General features: G+C 45.3%; 1 protein-coding gene and 1 pseudogene across 6 annotated transcripts; both read right to left on the bottom strand.

Annotated features, from left to right (window-relative positions):
• Window positions 1-376: 376 nt before the first annotated feature.
• On the bottom strand, window positions 377-2,186 carry LOC130886127 (uncharacterized protein C11orf98 homolog; annotated as a pseudogene).
• On the bottom strand, window positions 835-27,061 carry Ankrd16 (ankyrin repeat domain 16). Of its 6 annotated transcripts, none has more exons than XR_009058222.1 (8): window positions 26,620-27,061; window positions 25,423-25,643; window positions 23,426-23,468; window positions 21,244-21,352; window positions 20,526-20,687; window positions 18,638-18,716; window positions 17,360-17,586; window positions 835-960 (listed from the first exon to the last, which is right to left on the bottom strand). XR_009058222.1 is itself a non-coding variant. In XM_057788073.1 (7 exons), the coding sequence occupies exons 1-7, from the start codon at window positions 26,931-26,933 to the stop codon at window positions 17,429-17,431; spliced, it is 1,086 nt and encodes a 361-aa protein (XP_057644056.1). In that variant the 5' UTR covers window positions 26,934-27,061; the 3' UTR covers window positions 16,667-17,428. The 6 variants fall into 6 exon arrangements, 4 of the variants coding, with proteins under 4 accessions (XP_057644056.1, XP_057644058.1, XP_057644059.1 ...); XR_009058223.1 differs by lacking the exon at window positions 835-960 and adding an exon at window positions 15,328-15,402; XM_057788073.1 differs by lacking the exon at window positions 835-960 and having other exon boundaries at window positions 16,667-17,586.
• Between the last annotated feature and the right edge of the window lie 511 nt (window positions 27,062-27,572).

The following is a 27,572-nucleotide window of genomic DNA, read 5'->3' as shown; positions in this document are numbered from 1 at the left end:
GTTCTTCTTCTTGTTCTTCTTGTTCTTGTTCTTCTTGTTCTTCTTGTTCTTCTTGTTCTTGTTCTTCTTGTTCTTGTTCTTGTTCTTGTTCTTCTTGTTCTTCTTCTTGTTGTTGTTCTTCTTCTTCTTGTTCTTCTTCTTCTTGTTCTTCTTGTTCTTGTTCTTGTTCTTCTTGTTCTTCTTGTTCTTCTTGTTCTTCTTGTTCTTCTTCTTCTTCTTCTTCTTCTTCTTCTTCTTCTCCTCCTCCTCCTCCTCCTCCTCCTCCTCCTCCTCCTTCCTCCTCCTCCTCCTCCTCCTCCTCCTCCTCCTCCTCCTCCTTCTTCTTCTTGTTCCTCTTCCTCCTCCTCCTCCTCCTCCTCCTCCTCCTCCAGGGCTTTATTACAAAAGGAGTTGGTTGCTAGAGCAGGACCTCTCCAGTCTTTTTCTGTGTCTTCTTCCCTCCCAATATGTAACTCCAGGGAAGGTCAGTGGGCCATTCAAGGGTGTCTGGGAAGAGTGAAATATGGTAGTATTTTCTCTAAAGTCCTCCAAATCCTCTGGCTGCTGTTGAGAATCTTCTCATAGCAGAGGTAGGGGCTTAGCTCTCATCTCCCAGATCCTCCATATCTACATCCTGGGGAACTTTAATCTTCTTTTGTCTTTTGGGCTGTGGCTCACTAGTCCTGGATGACTTGGAGGGGTTTTCCACTTCCATGGCTGCTCTTTCTTTCTGAGCAAGGCGGATTTGCTGCAGGAGTTTCCTACGCTTCTTCCCGGACAGCGTGATGTTAGCACGTGCACTGGATGCCCTTCCTCTATCACAGCCCCGACCACCTGGCGCTTCCGTCGCCAATCCCTGCTCAGCACCCTCCGGCGCTTGAAGAACTTCAGCTCCGAGCGGGGATGATTGATCTTTCCTCCGGAGGTCCCATAGCGGCACTCTGAGCTTCTTACTTCTTTTTAACACTGAATTGCCTTTGTCTGCATTGGAAGAAAGGATGCAGATCAACCAGATGCAGAGGTCTGTACCCTGAAGGTAGTGTACTGATTGCTCCTCTGTCGCTCTGACCAAATGGTCGGCACAAACAACACTGGGGAGGAATCACTTATTTGGTTCTTGATTCCAGGAGGCTCAGCCCCCCTCCCCCATCACTTGGCCCCATGTTCTTGTGCACAACACAATGGCATTAGCAACTGTGCAAAGAAAAGTTCTTCACCTAAGAGAAGATCAGGGAATGCCAACACCTGACTGGATTTTTCTTTTTCCTTTCTAATTCTGTCTGAGCCCTGTCTCCTGGGATGGTGTCCCCCACATTCAGGGTGGCTCTCCGCATTTCCCCAGTTAATCTTCTTTGAAAAAATTCTCACAGACCACCAGAAGAATGCTACACTCATCTACTAGATGACTCTAAAGCCAATCAAATTAACAACAAAGATTTGTCAACACAGGCCAGAAGACCCATTAGTGGAATTTGCTCCTATGATTTTTATATTCATTTACATCCTGGTTGATATGTCTTCAGGAAAACTAGCAAAAATGAAGAGGATGCATACCCAGGCCTAACACCGATTTGGCACCACTCACTGTAATCTGAAAATAGAGATGTGTTACCTAAGTAATGTTGTTATCTAAGGAATCTAATGTACTCTCCCATTCCAAGATTTTTAATTAGCTTCTGTATATGTATGTTGTCCATTTGAGCTGTTGTTTTATTTATTTACATGTATGAGTATTTTACCTGCATGTGCCAACTATGTGGCTGATGCCTGTGGAGGTCAGAAGAGCATGTGGGATCACCTGGAACTGTAGTTACAGACATGTGTGCTACCATGTAAGTGATGAGAACCCCAGTGCTCTTAACTATATCTCTCCAGTCCCTTGCTTTGATCTGCTTGAGACAGGGTCTAGGTAACCCTATACCCTAGGTTGGCCTCACACTTGTGGCCATCCTCCTGCCTCTGCCTCCCAAATGCTGATATTACAGGTATGTTGTTGGCCTGGAATTCATGATAAAGACTAGTAGTATGACCTTGGATTTACAGTAATCCTCCTGCCTCTACCTCCTTAGTACTAAAATTATAGGCATAAAGTTTAATGCTCTTCTAAGAATTTTTTAAAGAATTATTTCTATTCCTTTTGTTTGTTGGTTGTTTTTGATTTGTTTGTTTTTTGATTGGGATGTGTCTCCTATACTGATCATGGACATGGCCCATGGTTTGCTTTGGCCAATGGAATTTACACAAACATCAGAGAAGAAAAAGTGTTTGAATCACTGTTACACACTGTAGGTTTAGGAAGGGACACTGGAACACTCACACAGTGTGGCGGATGTGTGAGGCAGTCCATTCCAGCCTCCTGTTTGTGTAACATAATAGAGATGCCGGAACACTGTGTAACATACTAGAGATGCCGGAACACTGTGTAACATGCTACAGATGCCGGAACACTGTGTAACATACTAGAGATGCCAGATCACTGTGTAACATACTAGAGATGACGGAACACTGTGTAACATACTAGAGATGCCGGAACACTGTGTAACATGCTACAGATGCCGAAACACTGTGTAACATACTAGAGATGCCGGAACACTGTGTAACATACTAGAGATGCCGGAACACTGTGTAACATACTAGAGATGCCGGAACACTGTGTAACATACTAGAGATGACGGAACACTGTGTAACATGCTACAGATGCCGGAACACTGTGTAACATACTAGAGATGCCGGAACACTGTGTAACATACTAGAGATGACGGAACACTGTGTAACATGCTACAGATGCCGGAACACTGTGTAACATACTAGAGATGATGGAACACTGTGTAACATGCTACAGATGCCGGAACACTGTGTAACATGCTACAAATGCCGGAACACTGTGTAACATACTAGAGATGACGAAACACTGTGTAACATGCTACAGATGCCGGAACACTGTGAAGGACACTGAGCTTTAGAAGACAGAAGAGGAAGCCACGTTTCTGAGCTTTGACTAGCAAATACTGTCATGAAAGTAACTGCTTCTTCCATGGAGATTTCCTGATTACTCCATTTTTCCTACTGAAGCACAGAAAACATACTTCTGGAGTCAGGAGTCAAGGCAACCAGCTCCCCAGCTGAGGAAGGGTTTTCCTGATTGAAAAGGCAACAGTTCTTCCTGAGACCTGCAATATGACTTTTGGAGTCTCTCAAAGTTCAATCTAGATGTGCTCCTAAGCCCTCTCAATGACTATGCATCCCATCTAGGGCCTGCAACAAGGCTCCCTCTGCTTACAGCTGGAATGTGTGTTGTTTCTGCTAACTAAAATGTAACAGTACCTGATCCTTAAAAACAGCTCTGGTCTGCTTCCAGGGATTATCTTCCAGTTGTTCAGCACACACAAAGATGTGTTCATTATATCTCTAAGAACCCCACAGGCATTCTTGGTGTTTACAAATGGCAACAGTTCAGATAAATCGTGGTACATCTGAGTCTGGGAACCCTACTGAGTTAAACATGAGGGGCTGGCTCAGTGGCTGAAGTACTTGCCAAGCAAGTGTGAAAATCAGAGTTTGGATCCCAAATACCCCGATAATTGCCAGGTAGGTGTGGGGGCCTCATGTACTTCCATATTTGGAAGGCAGAGCTAGAGAATCCCATGGGGGAGAACTCAGGATAGTGAACTTCAGACAGTCCTTGAGATGTAGCCACATTCCCCAGTCCCATTGGTTTTGAAAATGTGGGCTACCTGCTGGGAACATTCATGTCAGTGCGGCCAGGGAACTTGGAGGAAGGACATGGACATTCCCATGGAATGATGTAATCCCAGAGTAAGGGGGGTGGCTGACAAAGGTCCAGTTGTGTCACATATGTTCCCCAGACCTGCATAAGGCAGAGTTCCCACAGTTAAGAACACTGTGCCATGCGCCAGTGTGTGCAGAGAGGCGATAATCTCATATTGAATGTTCATACCACACACACAACTCAACCAGACCAAAACAGCAGGGTTAGGGGTGTGATTCCATAGCAGTAGTCTTGCCCAGCATGAGCAAGGGTTCCAAATAAAGAAAACTAAATAAATGCAAATGAATGAAAGAATGAATAACAAGCAAATACTCGCAAGAGGACAAAACATTTGGAGGCTTATTACCTTTGATGGGGGGATGGCTTCATTTGGGTATGCATACATCCGAGCTCATTAACCTATGTACAGTAGGTATGTGTGGTTTTTGGTTTATCAGACTTGCTCAATAAAACTGTTGAAAAAAGAAGAAAGAGCCTGGAGAGATGGCTCAGTGGTGAAAAGCATTTGCTGCTATTCCAGAGGGCCCTGAGTTTAGTTCCCAGCCCCAGGACTGGGTGACTCACAATTGCTTGTATCTCCAGCTCCAGGGAATCTTATCCTCTTTCCTGGCTTCTATGGACATCCACATGCATCTGCACCTATTTACACACACACACGCACGCACGCACGCACACACACACACACACACACACACACCTAGATAAATGAAATAAATAGAAAAAGAAATACAAGTTCTAGACTCCTTCCAGGCCTGATAGGCCTCCAGTGTGAGTCTGCAAGCCTCTGGTCATGCTTCCGCTCTGCTAACACTTCTTTCCCCCGTATGTCCACATTGGGTCTTCAGTCTGTCGCTGAGAAAAAAGAAGCAACCAGAAGACCCTTTCTCTTTCTTCCAGTGCATCTCCCCAGGCTCTGTTGTTTCCCCCTCTTATTGCTGGGCAGGATTTGTTGATGCTGGCATTAATTTTCCTTCTTTGTCAGCAAGCTACTCCAAGCATAGACTATGGAACAGTCCACAAGTGTGGTGGCATCTCTTGGGAACTTGTTGGAAATTAGAATCTATATTTAACAAGTCCAGGTGCTTCAGGCATGCAGATGCTGTTCTCCTCGGGGATCTCACCCCACCACAATGGTTATCTCTTATTTTTCAACACATTTATACTTCGGTGGATCCTTTTTCTCATCATTCAAACTGTGAATGTAAGTTTCTCTATTTATTTATTTATTGGCTCCATATCTTCTATCCATTTGTGTGTGTGTGTGCGTGTGTGTGTGTGTGCGTGTGTGTGCATGGGTGTGTTTGTATGTGTGTGTGCGCAGGCAAGTGTTCATGCCTGTGAGTATGATTGTGTTTTTTAAATGATTTATTTATTTTTATGTGCATTGGTGTTTACCTGCATGTATGTCTGTATGAGGCTATTAGCTCTCCTGGAACTGGAGTTACAGACATTTGTGAGCTGCCGTGTAGGTGCTGGGAATTGAACTAGAATCTCTGGAAGAGCAGCCAGTGGTCTGTCACTGAACCTGAAGCCCACCATTTCTGCTAGGTCAGTTCCTGGGATCTGCCCCCCTCCCCCCCTCCCACTGCAGTGCTAGGTCATAGGCATGTACTGGCATGCTTGGATATTATGTAGGTGCTGGAGATTTGAACTCAGGTCTTGCTTTCAGAACAAACATTCTTACTTCCTGGACATGCCCATCTAGCACAGCTCCAAGGACTTGAACCAGATAGGGCCACAACACAGGGACAGAAAAGATGGGGTCTGGTGGCCTGGGTTCTCAGATATGGAAACCTCAGCACCTTGGAAATGCAGCCTGTTTATTATACAGAGTTGAATCGAGAGGCGGGGTTATTTACTGCATACAGCTGAACAAGGAGGTAGCACTGGCTTATGGTGCACTGCTGGATCAAGGGGACAGGTTTAACTCATCTCAGTAGGGATAGTCTCTGTAGGGAAACTGTAAACATCTTGGGAGAGAAAGCTATGGTGGACATTTTCTGTACACATTATCAACATCCATATTCACCCTCCGCCCTGAAGACTTTGCCATTTCCTTGAGACTCACTCTTGTGGGTGGGTGGGTGGGTGTCTTGCCATTTTTCTATGGTTCTAAGGCTATGGAATCCTTGGCATGGCTGTGCCCAATGTCAACAGCCTGTTTTTCCCTCAGGACTAACTCAGATCCATATCCTAAGTCATCTGCCCAGCCTACCATTCTTTCCTGAAGCTGTCCCAATCACAATCTTTGCTCATCATTTCGCCACAGCACCCCGTGGGGATTCCCCTTCCCACCAAGTGAGTGCTGGGAGATCAGTGGGCCTTAGCCCACTCATTGATCTGCATAGCACTGGTCTCACTGGACACTTTTTATACTTAGAATAAGGTCAGTTCCAGCTTCTAGTTGCCTGCTGACTCCCTGCTGCTAGGTCTCTGCTAGTTCTTGCTAATTTTCCAGCCTGTGTCCTGTGATACCCAGGGCTCAGTTCTGGGTCTGCTTCTCCTTACATGATGGCATCATTCCATGCCACCTGTGTGCTGCCCTTCCACCCAGGTCATCCCAGGGCTCCCCTTCTCTCTAGTTGCCTGCTTGATTCCTCCACTTGGACATATATGGGGCACTGAACATTAGATACATGTTCTAACTCACCGCCCTGCACGCCTGTCTTCCCTGACCCAGTGATTGGGAGTTCTGCCTTCCTGTCTGTTCAATTGAAAAATTAAGCTTTCTATCCCCGCTTCCCACATCCAACTGTCAGTTTAAGGCTTCTCGGAGAACTTCTGATCCTCCACCCGTCACCAGGGTCCACGCTACTATCCTATTTCTCAAGTTATTGCATGGCCTTCCGCCCGATGCTCAAACCACCCTGCTAAAAATCAGGTCAGACTGAATCAGTCTTCTGCTCAGAAAGAACCCCCTTGGCTTCCTCCATCTCGCTAGAGAAGATGGTCCCCTGGGACCTCAGTGACTAGCTCTGACCTCATCTCCTACTTCTCTTCGCCTTCTTACTCATTTCTGCCACACTGGCTTCCTGCCCTGTCCTCTAACGCAGCAAAACCACAGCCTCCTCGGGACCTAGGCTGGCATCGCTGCCTCTGCTGACAAATTGACCCTTCGGTCCCCCTCACTATCTTGAATTCCTCCTAGGACTCTGACCATCTCATATACTCCGGATTCCACAGGCTTTTGGTGAACAGGCTGTCTCCCCGCTACAGCGAGTCTAAAATGTTTATCAGGATCCAGGCCTACTGCATAGGCCTATATTCCTAGCTATTGGGATAGCGGAGACAGTCAGGGTCACCTTGGTTAGGGCCCATCTGGGAGAATCTATGAGAGTCTATATTAAAAAAAAAAAGACTGTTCATGGGGGAAGGGCATTGTAACCTCAGTTTGAAGTCCCAAAACACAGGTGTTAAACAAGGACACAAGGACAAGGTGATAAACTCCTGTAACCCTGGCTCTGGGGAAAAGGGGTCAGGCTGATCCCAAAAGCTTGAAGGCTACACAGTGTAACAGGAGGGGGGCCGTGTTTTGGAAGTTGTTTACAATGCACTTCCGGTTTACTTAGGTAATATTATATCCTTCTGGAGTCTTTGATGGAGTTGAAGAATAGATAGATATAGTTTTCCTTAGTTATGATAAAAGATAAGTTAAATAAAAATATTGTAACTGTAATTCTTGCTTGATACCTTTTTTTTTTTTTTTTTTTTTTGGTTTTTCGAGACAGGGTTTCTCTGTAGCTTTGGTGCCTGTCCTGGAACTAGCTCTTGTAGTTGATACCTGTTTTGTTATAAGTAATTTTACCATGTTAAATTTAAAACCTTCTTTTTTATTTAAACAGAAAAGGGGAAGTGATGTGGGAGTCCCCTCTGTGTCCTGTGATTAACTTTAATGAATAAAGAAACTGCCTTGATCTGTTGATAGGGCAGAACTTAGGTAGGCAGAGGGACTGGACTGAATGCTGAGAGAAAGAAGGGCTGAGTGAGAGAGGAATGCCATGGAGCCGCCAGAGACAGACGCTGGGAATTTTACCCTGTAAGCCACTGCTACGTGGTGTTACACAGATTACTAGAAATGGGTTAAACTAAGATGTAAGAGTTAGCCAATAAGAAGTTAGAGCTAATGGGCCAAGCAGTGATTTAATTAATATGGTTTCTGTGTGATTATTTCAGGGCTAAGCTAGTCGGGCAGCCAAGATGAACAAGCGGCTTCCCCCTGCAACAACGGATGTCTCACAGGGTAAAGGGCACTCCCTGCCAAGCTTGACAGCCTGAGTTCAGTCTCTGGGTCCTACATGATGGAAGGAAAAACAGACTTCCCTACAAGACAACTTTTGATTTTCACCACAGCACATATACACTTTCACTTGCACCTCCACTTACACACACACACACACACACACACACACGCTATGGAAGGGGTTCACAGCTCACTGATAGAGAGATCTTGCCTTCCAACGTTTGATCCCTAGCAGTGCAAGAAAAATCCAAAACAACCAGAAATGCTTTTCTAGGTTGTGTGGTACTGAGTGTGCCTGGCACAGACTAAAGTGGCCAAGTGTGGAGGTCCATGCCTTTAATCCCAGGAAGATGATCACTGTGAGTTCAAGGCCAGCAGGTCTATATAGTGAGTTCCATGGTAGGACAATCTAGACTTTGTAGAAAGACACTTGCCCCCCCAAATCCGAATAAATAAATTAAATAAAGTGTTCAGATCTTGTTGCTTAAGTGAACTCTGATGATCTCCAGTCCTTACGGCAGGCATGTTTATATGTATGCAGTTTGTGGGGTCTTGCTATGTAGCTCAGGCTAGCTCAGAAATAATGCCCCTCCTGAGTGCTGAGACCAATTGTTCTCAAGGAAGCCGAGAATTAGAGAGAGGTGGCGTGTTTCTTTCAAGATCACAGTTAGCAAGTGAAGAAGCTGTGGTTTAAATCCAGAGCTCAGACTGGTGGCTTAGCTGGGAAACTCGAAACTGGGGGGGGGGGGGTCTCTGAAACAGTAAAAACTCTGTATGAAACTGAATTACCATTGCTATTTTTTGAAACATTGTTTCAATACCTCTTACAGTTCGGAGGGAAGGAGACTCCCAGCAAGCATTGCAGTCAAGATGCCTGCAGTGATTCCCAGACTGCTGTGTTCCTGCAGGAGAACCTGCAGAGGCAGAAGTCGGGAACTGATAAGAGTAATTACTCCCCTCTGCTTTTCTCAGGAATGCCCAGGGGCAGCCCTGTTATTAAGTCAATTACCTTTCTCAGGACTGGAGAGAGGAATTAGGAGTCTGTAATTGCTAAGTGACAGGCAGCTATACAAACCATCCAATCCTTACTGTCCCCTTGCTGTCCCTGCTGCAGCAGGAGGCCAGTCCTCTCACCTTTACCTTGTTTTCTTTGCGGTAAAAAGTTACATCGCTGTTTACACTTGGATCTTGACCTCAGACCTGTTTCTGGGTTATGAAAGCAATGCTGTTTTGGGAGTTGGAAGGTGGAAATGGAATCTATGTCCTCTACACCATAAGCAAGTACTCTGTCCTCAGCTCTATTCTTTCTTTTTTTTTCCCTCGAGACAGAATTTCTCTGTGTATCCCTGGCTGTCCTGGAGTTTGAGCTAGACCAGGCTGGCCTTGAACTCAGAGATCTGCTGCCTCCTGAGTGCTGGGATTAAAAGCGTGCCACCCTCCAGCATTAGCACATTATTTTTATTTATTTATTTATTTTTGTCTTTCATTATTTGAAAAAGTTGAGATAGGCCAGGGCTACATAGAGAAACCCTGGCTTGAAAAAAAAAAGAACAACAAAAACAAACAAACACCAAAAAAAAAAAAAAAATGAGATAGGATGTATTAGTTATTCTTCTCATTGCTGTGAGAGTTACTGGACAATACTTAAAGAAGGGTCTACTTGGGCTCACATTTTAGGAGTCATAGCCATGCAGAAGGTATGGTCGCTGGAGAGGTGTGCTGACCAGACCAGGATGCAGACTGATTACACTGCATCTGCTATCAGGGATGAAGATGCTCACCTAGCTGTCTCCCTTTTTTTCAGTTCAGGACCCCTGCCCATATGGTGGTACCACCCACATTCTTGGAAGGTCTTCCCTCCTTAGCCGAACCAGCCTGCCAACACCTTCATAGATGATGACCACGGAAGTCTAAATCCCATCAAGTTGCTCATCAGGCTAACCAGCATGTGGAATCTAAGATACCCAGGCTGACCCAGCACACACTGTATCCTCAAGGCCTTGAAGGCTAACTCGGTGACCCTGGCAGGCTTTGAACTTGGAATCCTTCTGCCTCAGCCACCTGTGTTCCCAGGTCTGGCTGAAAGCAACTTTTCAAAGTATACAGACTGTGGGACGTAAAGTCACCTTCTTCAGCATTGTAGAAGATGTAACACAAGCATCACTAGTTGCTCCAACCTCCACCCCTACCCACCTGCCTCCCATCTCCCAAGACACTGACATAGCAACAAGCTACAGTTACCCATTCTGCTTTACACTTTCTCCTCTTCTCTGGGCCTTCTTTTCCTTTTCAATGCCTCTAAGCAGAAAATACTTCCACGTTTGACACACTGAGCTTTCCTGACCCTGTTTCTCCTGACTTGCTAAGGTCTTTGTTTCTATCAGCTTAATTCTCTCACTGTTCCTGTTTTCCTCTGTGGATAAACACACCGTGCTCTTCGAAAAAACTTGTTTGGTATCTAATTCAACCATTTCATTATTCATTTGTTTGCAGTGTGAAGTGCAAACGCAGGGTATCACCTGGGATAGACAAATACTCTTAACAGTAACTTAGATCTTTGCTCAGTATTTTTAAAATTTTTTAAATGAAAAAAAAATGTTATGTGTATAAATACTTTGCCTGCACATATGACTGTGCATCACATGTGTGCCTGATGACAGCAGAGGCTAGAGAGGGAATCAGATCTCCTAGAACTGGAGTTACAGATGGTTGTGAACCACCATGTGGGTGCTTGGAATTGAACTAGGGTCCTCTGAAAAAACATCCAGTGTTCCTACCCCCTGAGTCATCTCTCCAACCCATTTCTTTTTTCCTTAGCGCTCACCATATCCAAAGAAGTTCAGGTGTGCTCAAGCCCTCTGTGACTTCACTGTTTTTCAGTCATTCACCCAGCTTCTACCCTGCTGGTGATCAAATCTAGCAGACTTTTTCTAGTCTCCAATTTGTTTCTTCACTGGAATCTGATAAGTTTATTGGTTATCCTGTCTTTACCAACACTCAGGACAAAGTGGTGGTCTAGTATGTCCAAGGCCCTGAGTTTGACCCTCAATGCAGCAAAACAAACAAATGAAAGTTTATATAAAATAATTAATACAGCCGGGCGGTGGTGGCGCACGCCTTTAATCCCAGCACTTGGGAGGCAGAGGCAGGCGGATCTCTGGGAGTTCGAGACCAGCCTGGTCTACAAGAGCTAGTTCCAGGACAGGCACCAAAGCCACAGAGAAACCCTGTCTCGAAAAACCAAAAAAAAAAAAAAATTAATACAGACAATACCAAGATGAAGTACTTGACAGACTTAAAAGCAGAGTATACAATCTTCTTAGTATAAAGTTAGGGGCAAAATACATATACTGCCTTGTCTCAACCACACTCACTTTGACAGAAAGAGAAGAATAAGCCATGCAGTGGCGGTACATGTCTTTAATCCTAGCACTCGGGAAGTAGAGGCAGGTGGATCTCTGTGAGTTCGAGGCCAGCCTAGTCTATAAAGTAAGTTCCAGGACAGTCAGGGCTGTTACACAGAGAAACCCTGTCCTGAAAAACAAACAAACAAAAAATAAATACAAAAAGAAAGAGAAGAAGAGTAGGCTACTGTGCCTGTGAGGTGCCTCAGTGGTATAAGCTCTTGGCGTGTGACAGTTAGCTTCAGCTATCAGCTTGAGACAAACCTAGAGTCGCCTGGGAACAAAAGCGACCTCAACTGAAGAATTGGTCAGATCCGATGGACCTGTGGTCATAGATGTAGGAACACTTTACTGATCGCTAATTGACTGCTAATTGACATAAGAGGGTCCAGCCCACTGTGGGTGATGCCATCCTGAGGCGGGTGGGCCCAGGGTGTAGCTGCATGTGCGCCTCGGAGAAGAGAAGCAGCGGAGCACCATGGTTTCCGCGTCAAGCTCCTGCCTTTGGTATTTCTCACAGTGTCAGGAAAGCAAACTACACACCCTAGAAGCCTGAGGAACTGAGTCAGATCCCTGCATCCCACCACTGAAGGAGAAAACGCGGTTCCTCAGAGCTGTTCTCTGCCCGCCGCTCATGCCTGGATGTGCACTCCATATACACGTAGCAGTAAATAAAAGGAGTATTTAAGAAAAGAGGGACTATAACCGAGCAGTGGAATTACTGCTGCTTTTGGTTTTCTCCTTTATCCTTTTTTTCTATGTCTTAAGGTCTGCGAGAATAAAAGGCATTTTTCTGGCCCGCCACCTGCTGGTGAACAGGAACAGTTCAGGGTAGATTAAAAGCAGCCTCTGCTCTCTTCCTCTTCCTTTCACTCCCGGCCTCTCTTTTTGCAAGCTTCTCATTTCTTAAGCCAGAGTTCTATACCTTTCCTGTCTCGAGGTCACTTTCATTCTGTTCTGTAACTACTGTCTCAGAGAATTCCTTTTGTACGGAAGTCATATTTTAAATCTAGCAGTTTTCAAGTGATTGCAGTTTTTAATCCATTCTCTCCCTGACACGTCTATCCTGAGTGAGCTGAATTAAGATGCGCTTAATACAAGGAGAGTTTGCTCTCCAGACTGACAGGCAGCCCTTGTGGGAACAGGTCTTAAGGGAAGGGTCAGAAGCCCTAGTCAGCTAGGCAAAGTGGTTCTAACTGTAATGCCAGCACTCAAGAGGGTGAAGCGGAGGATCACAAACTTGAGGCCAGCCTGGGATACACATCATAGCCTCAGCTCTGTAATAAGACCTTGTGTCATCAGTGTATTTTTTTTTATTGAGCTCCACATTTTTCTCTGCTCCCTTCCCTAACTCTCCCCTCCCCTTCAACCCTCTCCCATGGTCCCCATGCTCCTAATTTACTCAGGAGATCTTGTCTTTTTCTACTTCCCATGTAGATTAGATCCATGTATGTCTCTCTGAGGGTCCTCACTGTTATCTGGGTTCTCTGGGTTTGGTGTCATCTTGTTGCTGTAACAAAATGCCTGATGGAATGGAGCTAAGAGGGCAAGGCTTGTTTAGGCTTTCAGTTCGAGGGCACGGACCATCAAGGCAGGAAGAGCACAACGGTAGGAACTGGAGGCAATTAGTTAGTCATACTCCATCCTTGGTCAAAGCAGGGAGACGAGAGCTGCTGCTCAGCCCATTTCTCACTTTCTCCTTCTCCTCCAGTCCAGCTATTGAGCTCGTCTACCTCAATGAACGGAATCTAGAAATGCCCTCACAGACATGCCCAGAGGTGTGTGTTTCAGGTGATTTGAGATCCTTGCAAGGTGACAATCAATAGTAACAGTCACATGCTGCAAGAAGGGACCTCTTAACAAAGTCTCTAGTCTCTGGGAGGACAAGGAGCTGCCTTTAGCAATCAGTGTCCTTATCTGAATCAGGGAGAGCTCTCTGGCAGCTACATGAAGGGCAGACTTGGGAACGCAGGTACAAGTAGGAGTAGTGATTGCAAGGCTGCTGCACACGTGAGCACATACATGAGATGTGCTGTCAGAGGAGCGTATCCATGAGAGCCCAAGGAGTCAGCGCTATCTAACAGCTGGAGCACACCAGGGCTTCTCCAGGAGGGAGCTAGTTACAAGTGACCTCAGGTTTCCAGTGTGATTGGCCTGGTGTACTGAGAAGCCCTCGACCAGGCAGCAAGTATAAGACGGAGGTGAGCAGGGTATGGAGAAGTGTGGAATAGTTTGTAAGACAGCCTTCATAAAGCCATGCAAAATATGTTCAGCGGGCAGTTGAAAAAAAGGTTGGACAGAGTTGGGTGGCTGCCACTGTAGGTAAAGCCAGAGAATCAAAGGCGATTACTTCAGTAGCACGTGAGGAATAAAGAGTGAGCTGGGAGTGAAACTGGGTACACTGGCATCCAACTGGCAGACCCTAAAAGAGAAGTACAGAAAGGAGGCAGAGACCCGCCCGTGATGTGGGAAGTACTGTATATGTGTTGCTTTTATTGATTAAGAAATAAAGTTGCTTTGGCCTATGGCAGGGCAGAATAGAGCTAGGCAGGAAAACTAAACTAAATGCTGGGAGAAAGAACGTGGAGTCAGGGAGACAGATGCCTGGGAACCTTACCAGTAAACCATGAACCTGGTGGTAAAATGGGTTAATTCAAGATGTAAGAGTTAGCTAGGAACATGCCACAATCACTGGCAAAGCAGCGTTGCAATTAATATCGTTTCTGTGAGATTATTTTGGGTCTCGGCGGCCGGGAACAAATGAGCAGTCTCTGCCTACAAGCCTGAACAAAGGAAACCTCAGAAGCAAGGCATGGTATAGCACATGCCTTCAATCCCGACACTCAGAAGGGGAAGGCAGGAAGATCACAGATTCAAGGCCAGCTCAGGGTATACACTGAGATCCTATCTTTGAAGAAAGAAAAAGGAAGGAAGGAAGGAAGGAAGGAAGGAAGGAAGGAAGGAAGGAAGGAAGGAAGGAAGGAAGGAAGAAAAGGGGACTGGCGGAGTGAAAAGAGAAGAAAAAGAACAGACTGGAAGTGATCATAGGTACAAGAGTCCAGAAAACAGGGGAGAATACCTAGCCAGGTGGTGGTGGCCAGCACTGCACAACTTTAATCCCAGCACCTAGGAGGCAGCAGGAGAATCTGTGAGTCGGAAACCAGCCTGGTCTACTGAGTGAGTGCCAGGACAGCCAGAGCTACACTACATAGTGAGACCCTGTCTGTAACAAAGGATTACTTAACCTGGCAGTTGGGAAATCCCTGATGACTTCACACTCTGCACAGAAGAGCAGCAATGAAGCTGGAATTTGGGGCAGATTCCAAATGTAGAGTCTCCAAGGAAGTGTGTGTAAAAAAGGCTGCTTAAGATGGAGTAATGACGGGGGCTGGAGAGATGGCTCAGTGGTTAAGAGCATTGCCTGCTTGTCCAAAGGTTCTGAGTTCAATTCCCAGCAACCACGTGGTGGCTCACAACCATCTGTCTGGTGCCCTCTTCTGGCCTGCATACATACAGATAGATTATTGTATACATAATAATAAATAAATATTTTTTTAAAAAAAGATGGAGTAATAGCGATCTGTAAAGTACAAAAGCCAGAGAACAAAACTAGCCAACCCAGGCGAGCTGTTTGGTGCAACAGCTAGCATACAGTAAGCACCATAAATACAAGTCACTACTACCACGCATTCACTAACGCACTGTAACAGACTCACTCTGCACCAGGGCTGCTCTGGGCCTCAGTCCCAACCCAAGCTCGTTAAATATCAATGGAGGACAGAGGCAATGAAAAAACTTACTCAAATGTAATGATGTATTTGCTAGCAGTAAACATTAAGAAGAAAAAAGAAGGTAGGTTCTTTCTAGTTTTATTTTGTTACTATGATTAAATACTCTGACAAAAAGCAACCCAGGAGAAAAGTTGATTTCTGCTTACAAATTCCAGGTTATAGTCAAGGGAGGAACTTCAAACAGCTATCAGCTCATACCTAGAATTAAAAGCAGAGAGAAAGAACTATCGTGTCCACTTAACGGCTTGTTTATGCTCCATTCAATTCTCCCCTCTCATACAGTTTAGGACACCACCCCCTCCAAAGAGAATGGTGCTGCCCACAGTGGACTGGCTCTTCCCGTATCAATTAACTTAATTTTAAGACAATTCTTTACTGACATATCCCCTGCCATCCTAATGAGAACAATCAATAATCCAGACTCCCTTTAAAGGTGACTCCAGGCTCTGTTAACACCTAAGCAGACAATCACAGAGCTAACCATCACAGAGAAGGAAGTATTAAGTGCTGAAGAAAGGAATAATTTTAGGTAGGGAAGCCTGAGAAGGTAACTCTTAGGGAGAGACCCAAAGGAAATAAAGAAAGCAACTATAATTAGGAGGGAATAATTACTATCATTTGCATTGCTATTAGCCATCTCTAATAGAGTATTACAGCGAAAGTGTATTGTTATTACATATTATTACGGCTTTCTTTGCTACAATCAAATGTTGTGATAATCACTGTCGGTCATCTCTGGCTGCTGGGTCACTTTAACAGTGGCTGTAGTTGTCAAGGTTTATGGAATCTAGTACCAGGAAGGGCAGAAGCAACGTGCCACGCGGGAATTGTGTGTTCAGAGTAGCAAACAAGAGATGCCAGGCTTTACAGCTCACGTCTCCAATCTCTGCACTCAGAGCTTAGAAAAGTTACAAATCTGAGGAGGGGAAGAGTGGGGAGAGGGGAGAGACTATGAACGTGAAAGAACAGAATGTCTTGTGTGTGTGCTTAGGCAGATCTTCTGCCCCAACATGCATGCATGGAATATCACACACCAGGATCATCTTCAGGCCCAAAAGGTACTGAAACAAAGGGATCGCTGACACAAGGGAGCGTGGCAATCCCATCTCAGACGAGCATGTGTGTAGTGTGTGGGGGAGAGATTACAAGACAGGATTGTGTTTCTACAGGGACATTTATTTGGTGGTTAGAAGCAGGGATGTATGAACTCCATAAGAGAATAATTCAGAGGAGCTGGAAATCTTTGCTATTAGCCAAGGCAAGCACAATTCTGGAGTGAGGCAGGTGTGTAACAGTACCTGCTGGACTACACTAAACTAATGAGGATTAAATCTTGCTCATGACTGAAACAAAAACCCTTGAAGATTAAAATCTTATAGCTGGGACTGGAGAGATGGTTCAGCTCAGTGGTTAAGAGTACTGGCTGTTTTCCCAGGCTTGAAGCTTGATTCCCAACATCCACATGGAGGCTCACAACTGTCTGTAACGATATTCCTAAGGGGGTTTGACAGCCTCTTTTGGCTTCGGAAGGCATCAGGCATGTATGTGGCACACAGAAATATATGCAGGCAAAATATCCACATGCATTTAAAAAAAAATAAAAAAATAAAGTTAGCCCAACTAGCAGTAATGAGAATATAAAAAGGTGTCTGTCAACTCCCTGTAAACATTGTTATAGGTGGGTGAAGTATGCACACCATCTCTGGCTATGAACCGAATGACCACATAAAACCCGTGAAGGAAAAAAATTAAATAGGCCAATTATGTTTTACAGCTTGAGTAAACAGCAATTCATATTTCAAGTTTTATTACATTTTCATACATTTAAAGAAGGATATATATTACATTCGTTCACATTATATACTTCCCAGGGATTCCCAGGACTCAATATTTAATCTCATTCTACTTGAAGGGTAGAAAAACCAAAGTATGGGGCTGATCCTCGAGCTCAGAGGCACAGCACTGGCTTAGTTAGCATTTGCAAGGCTCTGGTCTCAACCCCCAGTATGGTTTAAAAAAATAAAATAAATGGCTGCCTTCAAGATCATACAACATGCCAGGAATCCACAGTCTTGGTCATTTGGCAAGTCTTCTAGCAGAGGAACATGACAGGAGGGCAGAAGGAGAAGAAAACACTGGCTGAGAAATAACTCACCCGCTTGTCTAACTGAAAACGCAGGACGTCAGTTCCCATGAACTTTATTACCTCCTTCTTCAAACATCCTTATGACTTCACAGTGTGGTCAAAGTCCTGAAGGATATCTCTACTCTTTGCGAGCTGCTGGGCCAGGGTGCCTGTTAGGTCTGCAGAATCCTTCAGTCCTGACTGCAACAGGAACTTGGTGCAAGCCACATGCTGACCTGCACAGGCCAGATGCAGGGCTACAGGGAGACAACATCAGTCCATGCTGAGAACATGTACTGCATTCAGAACCCACTGGATTATTCAGTTATGCAGAGCAAGTGTGAATGTGTGTGTGTGTTCATTTGTCACAGGGCATGTGCAGAGGGAGGTCAGAGGACACTGTGCAGAAGTTGTCTCTCTTTCACTATATGGATCCTGGGGGTTAAAACACAGATGGCCAGGCTTGGCTACAAGAGCTCCCACCCACTAAGCCATCTTGTCTGCTACCCACTTACACAGATTGTACTCTTTCATAACCTACCCATGATGGCCTATAGTGGATCACAATTTAAACCTGACTGGGGTGAAAATATTTCTAATGAAAACCTGCAAGGTATGGTGCACAGACCTTTAATTCCAGCATTCAGCAAGCAGAGGGAGGTGGATCTCTGTGAGTCTGAAGACAGCCAGGTCTACAAATAAGGGGCTGGAGGCAGGGCTGAGCAGTTAAGAGCACGGGCTGTTCTTTCAGAGGACCCAGGTTCAATTCTCAGTATCCACAAGGTGGCTCACAGTCTCTGTAAATCTACTTCAAAGGGATCCAACCTCCATAGGCACCAGGCATGCACATGGTACTTACACATGTAAAGGCAAAATACCAATACACATAAAAAATATATACATAAGCCGGGCGGTGGTGGCGCACGCCTTTAATCCCAGCACTCGGGAGGCAGAGGCAGGCGGATCTCTGTGAGTTCGAGGCCAGCCTGGTCTACAAGAGCTAGTTCCAGGTCAGGCTTCAAAGCTACAGAGAAACCCTGTCTCGAAAAAAAAAAAAAATATATATATATATACATAAGTAAAAATCTAATAACAACAAAAAAGCTAAACCAAAAACTGTGATGTCAGTATCAATAGCTCCAATAGCTTTTACAAAGGAAAAGCTATTTTAAGGAAGAGTGTTTGGTTTTCAGGGCTAGGGGCTGAATGCAGGGCAGCATGCACATTAGGTAAGAGCCTACCACTGAGGCGTTCAACCTACATCAGTGCTTTCAACTAAAAAGTACCCAAGTCATTAGCATTCCGTACCTGAGCGGTTTCTTTCGTCTTTAGAGTTGATGTCGGCACCCAGGGATAGTAGCGTTTGAACAGTGCTTGTCTGTCCTTCCTGAGTGTGGAAATAAACTCATTACTGCTGTGATGGGGGCAAAAACAACTCTTTAAAAACAGTCTCTAGTGCACACTGGAATCTCCTCCTGATGCAGCCAAGCGCACAAACGGAAACCTCCTGTTTTAAGGACGATTTATATCAGCCATGATTCTCACATGAATTGTTAAATATCTGTAACATTCAGTTATCAGGATGGATAATATGATTAGGGTTCCATCAATGTCTGCAGTACAAAACCTTGTGGTTTATATAGATCTTAAAAATCCCCAAATTTCCTAAGCATACAAACTCTTTGTTTGCTGGGAATTATAAGAATGACTCAGTGGTTAAGAGCACTGGCTGCTCTTCCTAAGGGACCCAGGTTCAATCCCCAGCACCCACATGGCAGCTCACAGCTGTCTGTGACTCTAGTTCCAGGGGATCTGACACCCTCCTACATACAGACATACATGCAGGCAAAACACCAATGCACATAAAATAAAAATACATAAAATTAAAAAAAAAAGATTTCAGATTCAGTCTTTCTATGGGGGAAATATTCATGAACTGGGCCCTCAGTCCATTTGTGAATCTATATTCCTTGTATTCTGGGGGAGTGTGGTGGGGATCGTTGGTCAGAAAACATGTACTCTTGCTTCTAGAAAACCAAATAAAGGCATGTAGCTTCTAAACAATGTATAATAAACAAGACTCCGAAGATAGCTTTTTCTTTAGTGAAATATTTATGGATATCTTTAATGTTTTATACATTGGAGAGACTAGTAGATTCAATTTCTTTGTCTTAGTTAAAGAGATTTTAAATTCTCATTTCTTTTTTTTTTTTGGTTTTTTTGAGACAGGGTTTCTCTGTGGTTTTGGAGCCTGTCCTGGAACAAGCTCTTGTAGACCAGGCTGGTCTCGAACTCACAGAGATCCGCCTGCCTCTGCCTCCAAAGTGCTGGGATTAAAGGCGTGCGCCATCACCGCCCGGCAAATTCTCATTTCAATATAAGAAAGAACTACAAATTTCATACAATGAGTCTTTGTTCACTTGTTAATTTTTAGCAAATCATTTTATTTTCATGTGTGTGTGTTAACACATGTATGCAGGTGCCTGCTGAGGCCAGAAGGGGAAGTTATTCAGATCCCTTGGAGCTGGAGTTACAAACAACTGTGAACTCTGCCTTATGTGGGGTGCTAGAAATTCTGCAAGTGCAGCCAGCACACATAACATTGAGCTATCTCTCCAGCCCCCTATTTATTTATTTATTTACAATAAAAAAAAAATTAACGCTGGGCGGTGGTGGTGCATGCCTTTAATCCAAGCACTCGGGAGGCAGAGGCAGGCGAATCTCTGTGAGTTCGAGGCCAGCCTGGTCTACAGAGCTAGTTCCAGGGCAGGCTCCAAAGCTACAGAGAAACCCTGACTCGAAACAAACAAACAAACAAACAAAAGTTAAAAAAAAATTAACTTTACTATACTAAAGTGGAGTTCCACAGTTTGCTTTTAAACACTTAAGAGACAACTGAAAAGGCCTCCATCACCCTTCAGCATCTTCGCGGGTTTAAATAACATTCCTGAAAATAAGGGTGGGAAGGGGTACATAAACCCAAGTACTATATAGAATTAAAAATACTCCTCTCTCCATTCTTGCCTAGAAACCAAAAATGTCATGTTTCTATTTAAGGAAATTAAAAGATTCAGAATTACAAATATCTCAAGAATATAGAATATAGATGGAGCCGAAGATGCCAAGACTGCAGAGCTGTCTGTCATTGGAGCAAACCAAGCCGAAGGAAGAAATGCTGTCAGGAGAAGCAACTGACCTTGGCTGCATAAAGAAGTGCTGTGAGCTGGGTGGACTTTGCTCTCACATCTACATCAATGCCAAGACCGGACACCAAGAACCGAACGGCTTCATCCTGCCCAGTGACTGCTGCTCGGTGTAGAGCCTGGGCCCCCAGGCTATCTTCAGCTGAAGGGCAAGCCTAGTAGACAGGGAAGAGGGGCAGTGTAAAAAGCGGAGGAAGCTGGGTTCACTGGCCTGCAGATGTTTTGGTGCAGCTGTCTGTGTGGTTCTTCTGGGCAGAGCACATAATTTCTTCTGTTCTCAAAGTGCTTGAACTAAAATGTAGCTGAGTCAATGCGTGTCTAGCGTGTCTTAAGTTCTGTCAGGATAGTTTGTTGCTATTACACTCAAAGTGACAATATGTACTGAATCCTTAATTTTCTAACTGCTCTGTGTATGTTGGATTATTTGATCATCCCTAGCTCAAGTCCAAGGTTCTGAGCATGCAACACAAGCACTTTACTTTGAGCTCCAACCCTAGAATCACTAAATTCGTGTAGGGACCTTCTGAAGAAATCACATTTTGTCACAGTTTTAGAGATGGGAACACTTATGCATGTATGTTTACAGAGGTCAAAGATGGAGAAACTCAGAGGCGGGATTTGAAGGCAGCGACTGAATAATGACGTACTGTTTATCCCCAGATCTAACATCTCTAAGGGAGAACCAAAGGAATAAGCAGAAGCACTTCATACCTTGTGTTTTTCAAGGAGCAGCATGGCTATGTTAACATGGCCACATTGAATTGCATCCATGAAGGGTGTGACGCCACAGTTGTCTCTACAGTCTGGCTCATAGTGACACCTAGAGTCAAATCCAAAATGACACAACCATGAATATTCACCATTTCCAACCCAAGAAGGTGACAGGGTGGCCTGCAGGCAGGCTGTGTGCCTTACAGATGATCTGTGACCATCTGAAGTTATCTTTCCCATGACCACCTCAGCACCTGAACTGAGTTCCACATCTTCAGGACCTTCCCCTTTTAACCTTCTCTATTAGAATGGAGCCTTCATTTCTTCAACTTTGTGAAACTTGGACGCTTTGTAGTCACACTTACTATCTTCCTCTTTTCTCCCCTGACCAATAACCTAAATATGATTCTGCAGTCAGGCTACTTAAAACATCTATATGCTCTTCTCCGTCGCTGCTTTCGCCCTATGCACAGGTCAACTGATGCAGTCTCTAATGCTCTTCTTATCGATCCTCACCTCACCTTCCCCTGCCCCAATTCTCAGTGGCAGCTAGTCATCAGCCATCTTAATTGGCATAATTTATACAATGTCTTCTTCATTAGCCTATGAAGGCCACTAGAGAAGAGCTATGTTTATTTCATTACCCAGACCTAACACACAAAGGTTATTGAAAAGTGTTTCTTCAGCAAAGAGTATTTTATTAATTTGCAGAAAAACAAATATGTCCCATCTGTGGTTCCAAGTGCTTGACATGTGCTTTTAGAACCCAGGGTTCATGGCTCTTTTTCACCTGTTATCTTTTCCAGTCTACATCACATCACCATTCCTATGTTGCCGAGCCTCACATCTCTTTCTGGCCCATCTTGTCTCAACTCACTTGAACTCTGCTTTGATCTCTCGCAGACATGCAACCACTCCACTTGTCCCAAAGTGAAATTTTTCTGCTTCCAGTCCCAACCCTGCTCCTCTTCCAGTGTCCAATGTCTCAGCAGGTGCCACACTGTAAAAGTCATGTTCCCTTGCCCCTTCTTTATTTTCTGTGGTGCTGGAGATGAAACCCAAGGCCTTGAATATGCTAGGCAAGCATTCTCCCACTGAGCTACATCCCCAGACTCTCTCTGGTCATTTTCATCAAATTATCTGCCTATTCCTATTGATTCAACTTTCTAAAGATACCCTCAACCCACCTCTTTCTCCTTGCCCTAGTCACATCCTACTGCTGTAAAGACACCTCTTTAGGAAAGAAAGCATTTAACTGAGGGCCTGCTTACACTTTCAGGGGTTCAGTTCATCATCATGGTAGAGAGCATGGTGGCATGCAGGCAAGCACTGGAACAGTAGCTAAGAGATACACCCTGATCCCTAGGCAGAGAGAGCCTAGGCCTAGCCCACTCCCAGTGACACACTTCCTCCAACAAGATCACAGCTCCGAATCCTTCTAATCCTCTCTCCCTGGTAACTAAGCATTTGAATATATGGGAGCATTCATAGTGAAACCACCACACTCTCTACACTCATCTCTTCAGCCCAGATACCATCATTTCTCCCGTTTCACTTCATCAACCAAAGAGACCATTTCACAGAAACCTGCTTTCCTCCCAGGTTCATTTATATTTTGTAGCCAAGTGATGCTGCAACACTGCTGATTTCTTATGATCCTTGGCTTAAAAACCCTTCAACAAGGAGCCTGGAGAGGTAGTTCAGCAGTGGTGAGGACTTATTGCTCTCCCAGGGGACCTGGGTCTGATTCCCTCTGACATCCTCTTCTGACCACCACAGGCACCAGGCATGCATATGGTATACAGACATGGACGCAAGCAAAACATTCAGATACGTAAAATGAACGCAATGGTCTACAGCATCCATAGTCTCTACCGTTTAGACTTTAGCATAGCCCGAACTACTTCCTGTCTCTCAAATGTGCTACTCTTTCTCTTGGTGCAAAAAGCTCCCTTGCCCCTACTCACAGCTGCTGTTGTCCCCACAGCTTTGGCTGTGCTGGTGCTGAGACATTTATTTCTTCAGTCTTTCCTAATTTACACTGGGTCTTCCTCTCACACACTCCTGCAGGGACCCTGAATTCCTTGCAATGCCCATTGGTACGTGGCCCTGTTCAGTTTGTGGACACTGAGCTCTCTGTAACTAAGAAATACTTTCCGCCAATTTACCATGTTGTTCTTACCTATCAAGAAGCTCCTGTACTGCTTCGAAACAGCCATGCATTGCTGCAGGGGAAAAGAACGGAGACATTCAATCAGAACTTTTTACTGTGTAACTTTTTAGTCAAACTTTAGTGTATAACTTTATAGTGAAACTTTCTTGGCTGGTGTGGTGGTTTGAAAGAAAATGGCCCCCAAAGGAGTGGCACTGTTAGGAGGTGTGAGCTTGTTGGAGGAAGTGCGTCCCTGTGAGGGTGGGCTTGAGTTCTTCTATGCTCGAGCTACTCCCAGCGTCACAGACCCTTTCCTGCTGCCTTCTGACCAAGTGTAGCTAGCACTCGTCTTGCCATGATGATGGACTAACGGCTGAGACTGTAAGTCCTCAATTAAGTGTTTTCTTTTATAAGAGTTGCATGGTCATGGTGTCTCTTCACAGCAGTAGAAACCGTAACTAAGACAGCTGGGGAGGTAACCCATTGGACAAACACCTTTCTCCTGGCTCTAAAAAAAAATTTTTTTTTGCTTTAGATTTATTTATTCTATTTTCTGTGTATAACTGTTTTGTTTGCATTTCTGGTGATCCCTTGAAAATAGGTATCTAGAGTTAGAGATGGCTGTGAGCCACCATGTGGATGCTGGGAACTGAACCCGGATCCTTTGGAAGATCAACAAGTGTTCTTAGCTGTTGAGTCATCTCTTCAGTCACATCGGCCCTGCTCTTCTCACAGAAGGAAAACCTAAAATAGGTAATATATCTGTTTTATCCCCCGCCCCCAAGGAAAACCCAAACCCAAGCAAATAAATGGCAAAGAATAATGTTTTCACTTTAAGCATTTGATCACTTCATCCTTAGAGCACTTTCACGGCAAACTTGCAGTTCTAAGCCTACCTCCCCACTTTAGTGCTGTGATTTTCAAAGGCTCGTATAGCCTCTCACCAGAAAACTGCAAAGACTTTTTTTTTGGGTTTTTTGAGACAGGGTTTCTCTGTGGTTTTGGAGCCTGTCCTGGAACTAGCTCTGTAGACCAGGCTGGTCTCGAACTCACAGAGATCCGCCTGCCTCTGCCTCCCGAGTGCTGGGATTAAAGGCGTGCGCCACCATCGCCTGGCTGCAAAGACATTTTGAAGGTAACCTATTTAATAGTAATCTATGAAAATTATCCAGAAATTTACTCCTCCTACTGAAGATACCTATTCTCAACAGAAAAGATTCTATCTGGCCTCCATTTATTTTTGAGTGACAGACTGGAGACCAGATATTTTGGGGAGTGTGTATGACGGGAGCTAGCCAAGTATTTTATGAACTTGGAGGACTTTTCTTACTCACTCAAAAAAGTTTCAGGAAGGATTCCTTGCTCCGTACGTGCCAGCTATGGCCGGAGAACAACTGGGTGCTTGTTCCCTGACAGTATGGACTGGATCATATCTCAGGCATTGATCTTCAGAGATAGTACGAGCTCAGTATCCTAATCCTCTTAGACTAAGAATTATTTTCCAAATTTCTGTCTTACCTTAGACTTAATGGCTTCTGCTGCCTCAACCTCCTGAGTGCTAGAACTAGAGAGGCCTGCACCATGCTGCCAGGCTTATTTTCCAACTTTCTTGTTTTAGACTTTTGAGCCCATTATCCACATGCTCCATGCCAATTTTGCTTTTTGCCAAGACTCTACAGCATGGTATCATCACCACTGTGAAAAGTTCAGAAGGACATTTGCTCAAACACGGACCAAGTTCTTTATCCAGGGTCACAGACTTTGGAAGGTACAGAACCAGCCAGCCATCTAACTGACCAGGAAGGGTAAGACAGACACATAGGAAAGCTGAACTAATGCAGTGACCCGAGAGCCCAGGGCTCCATCACTTTACAAACTTATAGTCTGCCGAGAAATCCCAAGGTATTCTGACGCCTTGCCTTCTGATTTTCCAAATCCTCCATTCCCCTTGCAGATGACTTGAACTACAAGGTGTAGGCAGTGCTGGGGAGAAGCCAAGTGCAGAAAGCAGCAATTGCAGGCTATACCTGCAGTATGTAAAGGAGTTCTTCTAATCTTGCTCTCTGTTTTCCAAGCATCCGGGCAGACCGTGAGCAAGTACTGGAGGATCACAGGGTCGCCTTCTCGACTGGCAATGTGGAAACTGTTCCAGCCATCCTTGTTCTTCAGGAGTGGGTTGGCACCATGTTCTACAAGGTCCTGGATCACTTCAAGGTTCTTCCTTGTACAAGCCATCATCAGAGGAGTCCTAAGGTCAACCAGGATGGAAAGGAGCTGAGGCATTTGGAGGAAGCCAGGCCTTCAGGGAATGTACATCTTTGGTAGAGATGGAAAACCTGGGGATGGGGGAGGGGCAGGAAAACAGCTTAGATTGTCAACCTCTGACTTCTCTGAGGACTGTGGAGACATAACAAGGGGAAACTGACTCACATGTTTTTATTGGAGCAGGCTATCTGAGAGGCAAAAACTGTGAGCCAAGCGGAGAACTGATAAAAACCACAGATAACCCTCAAGATATAGTGGAACAATTTTACAATATCGACGGAGATGTGCTTTTAATTACATGGTGCTTTCCTGTCCTTGATGTGCTGAGATCAAATTCAGGGGCTCATGCACACTAGGAGGCGTCACCACCTCTGATATATTTCCCACCCACTATGCTTTGACAGATTTGAAATAACTTGGAAGGCAGGAACTTCATTAAGTTAGGAGCCTAAAAAAGTTAACAGTCTCCCAGGAACCAGACATAGCACACATACACACATACAAAGATGTCAACCTAGCAACAAATGAAACTGATTTGTGTGGTGGAAGAGTATCACCACCATGCTGGTGGCTCTGCAAGGCTAGATGTGACGAAATTGCATACAGCTCAACATTCAATGTACGTGCAACAGAAAACTATCTACTGCAGCATGTCAATTAAAACAATGCAATTGTGAACAAGTAATTTAGCAAGATGTCTCCAGAAGAGCACATCCTGGGCGCATGAGTAATACAATTCATCCGCTAACTAGTTGATTGCGTTTCTATAGTCTCTCAACGGGAAGAGTCCTTTTTGTCCTATTAGGACAATTGTCCTAACGAAAGAGCCAAACCTACGAAGAGAGGAAGGCTGGAGTGAGAATTAGAAGCTGGGAAAAGTGGACACACTGAAAAATGCACAAAAATCTGCGATTCTTCGGGAAGTGGCGACGTAGCTTTTCTGAACCCTGGGCACCTACCAGTCCGCCTTCTTCAAGGAGTCCACAGCTGCCCCTCGGTCCAGGAGGTAGCGCACGCAGTTCCGGTGGCCCATAGAGGCAGCTTCGTGTAGAGGCCGCTTGTAGTCTCGATTGGCAGCCTCGATGTCCATACTCCAAGCCTCCACTAGATAAGCCAGAATGTTCTGGCGCCCGTGGCGGGCCGCACAGTGGAGAAGGGTGTCCCCAGCTGGCCCATGGCAGCCTCCGGCCGCCTCCAGCTCTTCCTGCAGGGCGCGCAGCTGGCCCTCTTGCACCAGCCTGCAGAGGCGCCGTGGATCCCCAGGCGGAGCCATCACCCCAGACCAGGCGTGACAAAAGTAGGGGGAAGATAGTGCTCCAGTCCTAAACACATACACAGAGCGACAAGAGGTTCGGCAACGACGAGATGGCTAGGACTTCCGCTTCCTCCACGTGACCGTTCTCCCGGACGCTCCGCCCCCCCCCCCCCCCCAGCGGGATGCTGTCAGCAAGCTTCTTTTTTATGACTCCAGCCCTGGTTTGGAAGACACAATTTCCAACGTGGAATGGTGTCTCCTCAGGCTCCCGGACCGTCAACAAACACGCTCATAGGTCTTTCTGGTAACCGCGCTCCAAACATGCAGTCTCGTCAGGGTGGGTCCTTGGGTTTCCGGAGCCCGTGCAGCTTGGGGTAAGGGCATGCATCTGACATCCCAGAGCTGTCCCTTGCACCCGAGTGATCTGGGGGCGAAAGACCTAACAGAATGGAGTGTGCCGATGTACCACGAAGCCCTGAAGTGGAACAGAGGGGCTTTGCAGCCTGACCTCGCACCGTACGGCACTACACCGTACAGTCTACGGGGATGTCTGCCGGGCTGCACAGCCGGGGTCTCGGGCTACTCCGGTGGTAACTGCAAAGGCAGCAGGACCGGAGCGTGGCGGGCTCACCACAGCCGAGAGCACTCTGTCTACTA

This window comes from Chionomys nivalis, chromosome 13, assembly GCF_950005125.1.
Source record: "Chionomys nivalis chromosome 13, mChiNiv1.1, whole genome shotgun sequence".
Taxonomy (NCBI): Eukaryota; Metazoa; Chordata; class Mammalia; order Rodentia; family Cricetidae; genus Chionomys; species Chionomys nivalis.
Note: the sequence above shows the minus strand (reverse complement) of the source record. Positions and strands in the feature narration are given on the sequence as shown.

What these genes read in the sequence shown, in the direction of transcription:
- Ankrd16 (XM_057788073.1), bottom strand. Translation starts at nt 26,933, where the DNA reads ATGGCTCCGCCTGGGGATCCACGGCGCCTCTGCAGGCTGGTGCAAGAG. An exon ending in AACTCCTTTACATACTGCAG is followed by an intron (nt 23,469 to 25,422) that starts GTATAGCCTGCA and finishes TTTCCCCTGCAG; the next exon opens with CAATGCATGGCTGTTTCGAA. An exon ending in GTACAGGAGCTTCTTGATAG is followed by an intron (nt 21,353 to 23,425) that starts GTAAGAACAACA and finishes ATTTGACTCTAG; the next exon opens with GTGTCACTATGAGCCAGACT.